This window comes from Sceloporus undulatus, chromosome 3 (assembly GCF_019175285.1).
Source record: "Sceloporus undulatus isolate JIND9_A2432 ecotype Alabama chromosome 3, SceUnd_v1.1, whole genome shotgun sequence".
NCBI lineage: Eukaryota > Metazoa > Chordata > Lepidosauria > Squamata > Phrynosomatidae > Sceloporus > Sceloporus undulatus.
This window is the reverse complement of record NC_056524.1, coordinates 167,609,280-167,619,000: the sequence shown is the minus strand read 5'-3', so window position 1 is coordinate 167,619,000 and position 9,721 is coordinate 167,609,280. Positions and strand designations below refer to the sequence as shown.

The following is a 9,721-nucleotide window of genomic DNA, read 5'->3' as shown; positions in this document are numbered from 1 at the left end:
AATATTTTCTTCCAAGATGAATCCTCCTCATTTTAAAATGTAAACCATCTAGAACTCCTCCTATAGATTTTTCAGAATAAACCCAGATTATGATTCCCAGTATTCCTGGAGGGAACAGAGCATTTGAGCACTCTTAGAAAAATCAATTGGAAAGATCTAGAAATATACAACTGCAAACGTCTCGCCCACACAGATCTTGCTAGATCTTATAAGCTAAGCAGGGTCAGCTCTGGTTATTACTTGTATGGGAGAACACCAATGAATATCAGGTACGATAGGCTATATCTCAGAAGAATAAACTGGCAAAACCACATCTTGAGTATTTCTTTGCTTAAGAAAACACATAAAATCAATGGGCAACTTGAAGTGACATGAATGCATGTACACACACAAACAAAAGACTCCCATACACACAAGCTATAATTTTCATGCTGGGAAAATATGACAGAGGACATTGGCAGTTGGAGGGCTGATGACAGTGGGAAGACTTGACACATCAGCCACAAACCTGGTACATTGCTAAGTTGTATTGAAACCATCAGGATTTAATGCACTTGAAAATGTTTTAAGGATTGTGGGCAGATCTGTGTTCTTCTGTCACTTAAAGACACAATTTTCACAGCTTAAATGTACAGAATAGAAGATTATATCATTCCATCCTCTGACTCTTGCCCTGCTGTTACTTTTAAAGAAAGACCTGGCTTGCCAATGTTTCTTCAGTCATTCAGGTCTCAGGACAGATGTCATGGTTAAGGAATGTTTATTGTGTGGCTTTCTGTAAACAATGACACCACATCTAGTTACCTCAGTTCTCCACTGTAAAATCTAGTCAGTAAAAGACCCAGTGTAAGATCAAGATTTTGAATGTTTCTCATTCCTTAAGAGTGACTGTCATTCATTGGGTTGCCAAGTTCTGTCTTTCTGTAATTAGATGGTACAGCCAAAAAGGGCAAGAGATGTGTGGCTTTCATTTTTAGTGGCAAACACATTCTTTCTGCATCGTCTCGTATGAGTCACAGTGATGAATTACAAGGAGTGTAATTCCTTCTCCAAGCAGAGAGAAACTATGGAGAGTTCTAGATCCAAATAATTAATGTGGAAAGGAGCTCTTAGTTTTCTTACATTGATCCCCAGCGTTATGTAAAGTCCCCCAAGTCCTTATATTCACACATTTCTGATATAATTAGCTCAGAAATATCCCTGGAGGCATCTCATCTCTCACAGAGAAAGTTATCAGGGAGATAAAAAAGCCATGTTTTGCATCAAGAACTCAGCTTCTGCTTCAGTTTCTTTGTTATGAAAAGGCATGATTGATTTGGGATGGAAGGGAAATGATTTGTATTTCTCCATCGCAGTCATAGTTTTAGTGTACAGTGCTTAACCTATTTAGTGTCATAACGGCAGTCATGTGATTTTAGGTTAAGAGGTATCACTTACTTTCCATTATAATGCTTAACTATGGTTTAGCAGGTGTAGTAAACCATGGTTTATACAAATTAATCTGGACTTTACTTAGTCCCTCTACTCCTCTAGCATGGCAACAAGAAGAGACTGGAAATTTTGGCTTGCATTTTCAGTTAGCCATAGTTTCAAGCAGAGATAGGGAACCTACAAAACCCAGGTTTTGATAAACTACTGTTCCCTCATGCCTCACCACCAGCCAAGCTGAAGGAAGTTTTAGCCAGGCTCATGAGGGCTTGGTTGTAGCTCCTCCACTGATGGTGATGCTACATCAGAACCTGGAGGGCTATAAGTTCCCTATCCCTGGTTTAGAGTGATATCCAAGCCTGGATAAACTCATTTGTCTTCATTATGAAGCAAGGAAACAAACAACTTTATCACATAGTTATGAGGATGGTTTGTCTCAATAAATCTGGCTTAAAATTAAGCATTGGCTAGGACTGGAACTATAGTGAGTTGAACATGGAAACAGGTGCTTCAAATATCTTTGAAGTCAGAGGAAAAGAGGGAGTACATGTCCCCGAGACCTTTTCACATAATGCCAAGCCATAATTTAATGTTAGATTCTAACAAGATCAGTAATTTAGTCAAGGCAATACAGTGAACATCGTTGTTGTTGCTAAGTGCCCTCAAGCTGACCTCATGGTGACCCTGTGCCCAAGACATCTCCCTTCATCCTCTGTGTTCTTCCTGAATCTCAATATCTGTCATGTAGTCTTCCTCTCTTTCTACTGCCATCTTTCTTTCCTAGCATCATTGTCTTTTCTAATGTTTCATTTTTCCACATGATGTGGCCAAAGTATGATGGCCTCCATTTAGTCATCTTGGGTTCCAGAGAGAGTTCAGGCTTAATCTGTTCTGGAACCCACTTGTTTGTTTTCTTGACCATAAGCACAGCTGGGGTCTGGGTTGCACTTGCCCAGCCGCGGTTGCATGCGTTTAACACATCTAGTTTTGGCTTTTCAATCTTGCATCTTTCCTGGTGTGATTTCCAGGTGAAATATTCTCCTAAATGTGTGCATGAGTTCCTTTGAGCTCATACATGGGTACAGAGCTTGGAAAAAGTTAACTTTCAGATAGGAATGTAATTCTTTGCAAAAAAATTTCTCAAAGGAAGCAGTGAGTAATTTGAGAACTCTTCTTCCTGCAGTGAGAATTCTTTGAAAACAGTGCAGTTTCCAAAGACCATTCACAGTTTAGGAGTCATTTTACATAAATTTGTAAGTTTTATTTTGTCCACAAAACAGGTTTTCTGTGCAGAAAATAACATATCTTCTGTTTCCTTGCAAAAACAAAATGTTTTCTGCACAAAACATCCTCATGCAAATTTTGCACAGAACAAATCTCAAATAGTAAAGATTCTCATCACACCAGGATTTTTCTCATCACAGTTTCTTTGCACTTGAGAAACATGTTTTTTGGATCATTTATTTTGCGTATTTTCAAATATTGTTTGCATTCCTACTTTTGGACTAAGAATCTCAAAGTCCCCAGGCAGTATGACCGGTGTGCCTTCTGGCTGGAAAATCCTGGGCAGACATTTTAGGGCCATCTAATGGTCCCCTAGGTACCATTAGCTTACACATGTTGGGCATAGCATTTTCCCACCCAACTCTTAGCATAGGTTCATTTGCTCCATCCCAGCCACCCAAGGCTCCAACAAGAAATGGATGTATAGAGACCTCATACCCCCTTTATCTCAATATATCAGTTAGAGTGGAGTATTTCTGATTCTCAAAGTGATTTTTAGAAAAGCTTCTGCATCTCTAGTTACCTTTAAATTGCATCTAGTTACCTCTAACTGTATATTTACCTTTCCACTTTCCTCCCACAACTATTTGTTTCCCCAGTATCTAATTCTAGACAGTACACTCCTCAGCGAAGGGACGTTGCCTTTTGTATTCTGTATAAAAGGCTTGTCCATTCTGACTAAAGTCACACATCTCTAAGGGTGCGTTGAAATTGCAGAAATAATTCAGTATGATACCACTTTAACTGCCATGATTCAGTGCTATGGAATTCTGGGAATTGTAGTTTGTTGTCACACCAGATTAATTATGCAGTGTGGATGTAGCCTAAAAATGGTTGCTTCTTTGATGGCTATGTGCTTAGGTTCTGATATTTGACTGTGAAGGAAACATACATTCATTATGAAAGGATATATATATATATATATATATATATATATATATATATATATATATAGCACTTTTCCTTCTGGAGGGGTATGATAATTTCCTGACTGTGTACTCAAAAGGGAAAAGCAGTGCGTTGCACACACACATCCCCTTTCTGGCTGAGGAGTTTATCGCTCTGCTTAAATAACCCAGTTTACCTCACCCGAATTCAAGCCTAAATCAGGAGACAGCCAGGTCATACCACAAGGATTTTGCCACCAAAACCACTGGGCGAATGCCGCCTGGCTGCAGCCTGGGTCCCAGGTGAGCGCCGGCAGTCATGTTTCCAAGTTGGAAAGCTCCCGGCTTTGAAGTAAAGCTGCCAGAGCTTGTCTGGAACCTGAGCTGCAGCCGGGCTGTACTTAGCCAGTGGCGTCAGTGACAAAACCCTTGCAGTAGGACCTGCTGCCTCCTGATTTAGGCTTGAATTTGGAAGAGGTAAACAGGGCTATTTAAATGGAGTGATAAGCTCCTGATACATGACACAAACATTTTCTACTCAGGAATTGGATGTTGTTGGCAAAATATCATTCAATAAGTATACCTGAAATATTAACTTTGAGGCTCTGTGAAGAAATATTGTGTCAGTTATGTGTTTCTGTGGATTTTCATTTCATCAGATCCTCTGGTTATCATACTAAGAGACACTGAAGGAGCAAAAGAATGAGGGGAGTCTAAGGGAACATTCTTCTTGAATATATTAGATTCATGGTAGAACATTACTTAGGATGTAGTAGGACAAGAGGCTGTGGGCTAAACAGTAAAGTGTGCAGAGCCCAAAATTAAAACTTTTGACTGGACTACAAATCCACTACAGTTCACATTCACAGCAGCAGCCTGGAAAAAGAAATGATTGCTCAGCTTTTGAAAATTTCATTTCTATATCATCCAATAGCTAAGGTTCCCTAAGGATTTAGTTCTGAAACAAAATACAGTGGTACCTCGGGATACGAAATACCCAGGTTACGAAATTTTCGGGATACGAAAAAATCCCATAGGAAATCATTGTTCCGGGTTACGAATGTTTTTTCGGGTTACGAAGAAAATTTTTGGTGCTTTTTTCGGCTTTTTCGCACGAAACGCGGCTTTTCCCCATTAGCGCCTATGGCAATTCGGCTTACGAAGGCTTTTCGGGTTACGAAAGCGGCCGCGGAACGAATTACTTTCGTAACCCGAGGCACCACTGTAAAGCCAAAATTAGTGGCATACTCTCCAACATTTCACAGATTAAAACCAGGACATGTTTGGCCAAGCGACACCAGAGTATGGTCAAGATGGCAAAAGTTATTAATGGAGAAGAATGCACAAAATAGAAGAGGCTGGAGCAGTTTGGTTTACCCTGAGTGTATAGCTAGCCCTCCACATTTGCAGCTTTGACTTTTTCAGCTTTGATTATTTGTGGTTTGGATTAATATGCTCTCTCTAGAAATCTCTAGGTCCTCCAGTGCAACTCTGCCAAAAGTTGACAGCTGAGTTGTGCTGGAGAACCTAGAAGTTCCTAGTGAAAACCCTTCTCTGCGCATCTGTAAGTCCCCCAGCATGATTCTGTGATCAACCTCTGGCAGATGTTGACCATAGTGTTGCACTAGAGGAACTAGAGATTGCTAGAGAGGTGTTCTCTTAGGTAAAAAGAACAGTGTTGTTTTTTTATTTGTGATAGTTTCACATTCACAGGAGTCCTTTACCCTTAATCCCAGCGAATGTAGAGGAACCACTGTACTGGGAAGAGCAAAGGAAAGTTTATCTTCACAGGAAAGAAAAATCAGAACACTGTATTCTTTAAAAGTATTCAAATGGAGTTACATTTCCAAATTGAAATTGTCAGCCTTATAATTAAATATGAGCACAGTGTCTCTTTGAAGCATTGAAGTTATTCATTCAGGTCACTGATACGAATTACAGTAAATTTATCCCTTGCCAATTTTCCAATGCAAAATGACAACAGCAAAGGCAGCTTAAGCGGAAGGAGGGATCCATAACACAGGGAAAGAAATGCTAAAGATTTTAACATTCACCAAGAGACTCATACACAAGATGAGATATGATGCAGTTGAAATGCAATGCAGCCCACGTTGGAAATCATCTACCTTGAGGAATGTTCACTTCTTTATCACATTGTTTACTATGAACCTTTTAAGAGTTTCCCCACCTTCTCCTCCTCAGGTATTTAAGCAAGACTTATAAACAATATTTTAATAAAAATGAGAAACTTCCTGCTAGTCACCCTGTTTGCAATATAATAATGAAAGTGAGAATTGGGGAACTCCCTGCTAGTTAGTCATCCTGTGTCACACAGTTGGGAACAAGATGCCTTTGGTGAGGCCACAGACAATAATAAATTTAGGTTAGAGTGGTTACCTTCAGAACCAACACAGCCAGTGGTGACCAATGATAAGAAGTTCAATCAAATTTGGCACGGCCATACATTTTCCATCCATGATGGAAATTATGCAGAGCTCCAGATGTTTTTAGGTTGTAACTCCCATGGGTCTTAGCCATCATAGCCCATGATAAGGAATTTTGGAAATTGCAATCTGACATCTGGAGGGCCACATGATTCCCATCCCTGATTTAAACAATACCAAGAAGCCCACTTAACAATGGAGGTAAAATAGCCCCATATCTTTAACCAAGACAGACCTACAAAGGGTTCAGACCAACAGCCATAATTCAGTTTACCACTATGAAGTATATACTGTACTACTACATGCCATTAGCCTAGACATAAGAAGCTAGCAAATTGCTTCCACATCCTTTGATCCCTCTCCAGAACAACTGACGAGTGCGATTATTAAACTATCTGACGGGGCTACAAGCACAGCACCCCAACTGCTGAACTAGGTCAAGAGATGGTGTACACATTACCCATTTGTATGCACACTTTTTTCTGGCTAAGAAGAAAATTCACAGACAGATGCTTCCATGTCCCCAAGTGGAGCTGGGAGATCAGGCAATTTGGGCCCATTTGGAAGGTGCTAGAGTGCAATAGAGAAAAAGAAACTGAGTGTAAGAGTATTCATGTACAAAGCTGGTGTAGATATGCTTTGGATGACTGGGTTCTTCCATGGGAAAAACCTAGCCAGAATCCTATAACACCCTCTATGTAACATAACATTACATATACATATACAAGTAATAAGAATGCCTATTACTGAATTACAAATATGCATAACTGGATACTGGCAAGAGTGTCCAATGTGCATCAGTAGAGCATGATCTGCATCAGACTCCCCTTGCTGGTGTTCTGTCATGCGTCTTGGGTGCCCACTGCACATCAGGGGCCATACTACATCATTCCCAATATGTGTGGGTCCCAAAGTGGATCAGTCACTTTTGCTGGCTCCACTATGAAGTTATGTAATAGCAGCTCTCTACTGGATACAGATGTTACAGAACTATCCATTTCTAATTCCTGCATATGTATGTATGCTTGTGGAGACCTAAGCTCATATAGGATTCCAGCCAACAAATGTAATACATGCAGAAACACATTCAGTTTTTCTCTATTCAAGCAGAGCAAACTGGAAAGTATACCATCAGTTTGTTTATACATCTGTTGTGCACACTAGCTTCTTCTTTTTAATATATGTAATTCAAAAGCATATCAAAGCTAATGCTCATAATCAGAACGAAGTGGTCCTTTCCTATGTTGGACAAAATAGTTTCTGGTACTGGTCAGTATAGTGTTCAGCATAACCATAACTGCAAACATTTCACCTGAAAAAACCCTATGTGCAACATCATTTCCAAGCCAACATATATCCAATTTTATCTTTTAAGACTCTGATGTTATTGTTGTCATTTTATTTTGGTGTTCATTGCATTTTCTTTAGGTTCCAAGTAGAATAGTTTACAAATCATGTTTTCAACCTGCCAAAAATGTAAATCGTTAAATTTCTACCCATAAGCTTCAATTATCCAGCAGAGCAAACCCCTCTGCATTCATGTTGCTTCATTCCTTACATCTACTGTACAAAGGGAAACAAAGATCAACTGCATTTTAAATGCTTGCTTCTGATTAAAGCTTGCCTGATTTCTGAAACTAACAGTTGTGTTTCTGATTACAGTTGGACAGTGTGACTTCACTAATTCAGGCTGCCAAAAACTTGATGAATGCCGTGGTGCAGACAGTGAAGATGTCCTATATCGCCTCTACGAAAATTATCAGAATTCAAAGTCCTGCTGGCCCACGACACCCTGTGGTGATGTGGCGGATGAAGGCTCCAGAAAAGAAGCCTTTGATTAAGAGAGAGAAGCCGGAGGAAATCTATGCAGCTGTCAGGAAAGGTTCAGCTAAGAAGAAAATCCATCCCGTTCAAATCATGAGTGAATTTAGGGGAAGAGAAATAAACTGAAATTATTATTCTGTTCACTGCACCGGTTTCCTGCACTGAGAGGCTGTTGATTTCATATAGTTATTTGGTCACCTATTTAATCTCATAAGCACAACAGTAGTTGACATCCTCTTCGTTTGTATGTTTCACATTTAAATTGTGATAGGGTGTTTCATTTTAATGTGATGAAACAAGCATAATCAGTTATTCTGCTCACTGTTCAGGTATTTCCACTAAATGTTTTAAGATTAGTTCTTTCATGTGTATTTCATATTGATCACTCTCTATTTATATATTGAATTTGGCACCTTACTGTTTTGAGCACAATGTTAGCAAAGCACTGATTTAGGTTGTTCTACTATTGAAACACCATATACCACATTTGAGACATAATAATATTTGGTGTTTACTGATATCTGCAGGCATTTTATACACATTATATCTCTCAGTATTTGTCAAAAACAATTTCATATCTCCATTTTGCAGAAGGATGTTGAGACATAGATTAAATACCACTAATAGACTTCATGGTAGCAGCTTTGAATGAGAGCCTCCACTGTTCACTCTCCAAGCATTGTGGTACAGTACTTCTCACATTTACTCCTGGTAGTTTATATTTATCTAGTTAATATGACTAGATTTTTGTTCACGTTATCAAATATTGGCCTAATTAGATCAATAGGTGTTCTTCAGAAAAATCTTAGAATAAACAGTTTTATGAGGATAATGTATAATTGGGCCAGCTGTATAAGTGATGGAAATAGATACACATGTTTCAGGGCTTCAGGAGATGAAAACCTCTTGTTTTTAAAACTTCTCTTCTCCTTTCATAGCTATCTTTTATTAGGACGCCTTCTGATTCAACCAACTGACACTTCACTATTTTGTCCTCTTTTCTCAAAAGCTATGGTTCCTGCTTATCAGTGAACAATAACTATTGCAAAAGAAAACAGAAACTTTAAGTACCTTTTCATGAACAATAAAAACAGGAATTTGAACATGTTGCCTTATGAAGAAAGATAATACAAATATAAGAATGCATCCTGAGTCTGAGAAATGTTGCTCTCCTGCTTCTTTTATTTTCTCGCTCAGAGTCACAGTTTCACATATCTTTACCAGTGGAGGAATTAATTACAGTGATCAATGAAACTGTCTAATTGGTTGGTTGATATTATTAAATCATGGAGTCACGTGGTGTTATATTATCAGAACTAGAGACAACTTAAAAAGATATACAAAACAATATAAACATATAAAAAGATATATGTAATATATAAACATATAATTCTCCGTAAGACAAAACAAACAAACAGATAATAAACAGATCCCTGCAGAAGTACTGAGAGATGCCAATAATTATTGTTAAAGACAGAATATTTCTTTCAGTTGCCTTAACAATCAAAGGGGTCATTCCCACTACAATTTAAATCAGATCACAAATTGGTTTGAACCGATTCAAATGACCCTAGTTCCCAATTATTCCGAATCACTGAAGCAATTCTGAGAGAGGGGCCATGCTCTAGACCCATTTAACCTGCATCTTTTTTATACTGATTTTTTTCTACTTCTTTTTCAATAAATCAATTCTGCACAACTGTGAACCACATGCGGATTGGCATCGATTTAAATTTGCCCTTCAGCCAGCTGTATCAGGTCCATTTTGAATCGATTCAGGCATGAATGTGAACCACGAGTGGATTATTTTGGATGAAAAAAAATGTGACTGGGGCAAATATAGTGGTAACCATG

The 9,721-nt window shown here is 38.7% G+C and overlaps 1 protein-coding gene across 2 annotated transcripts in view; it reads left to right on the top strand.

The window, feature by feature from the left end:
* The window catches only part of CTNNA3 (catenin alpha 3), a 1,027,502-nt gene extending 1,018,009 nt beyond the window's left edge, over positions 1-9,493 (top strand). For both annotated transcript variants that reach the window (XM_042459353.1, XM_042459352.1), the window contains one exon: positions 7,706-9,493. In XM_042459353.1, the coding sequence (XP_042315287.1) occupies positions 7,706-7,993 (288 nt within the window). In that variant the 3' untranslated portion in view covers positions 7,994-9,493. The remainder of the gene's footprint in view (positions 1-7,705) is intronic.
* Positions 9,494-9,721: the final 228 nt, after the last annotated feature.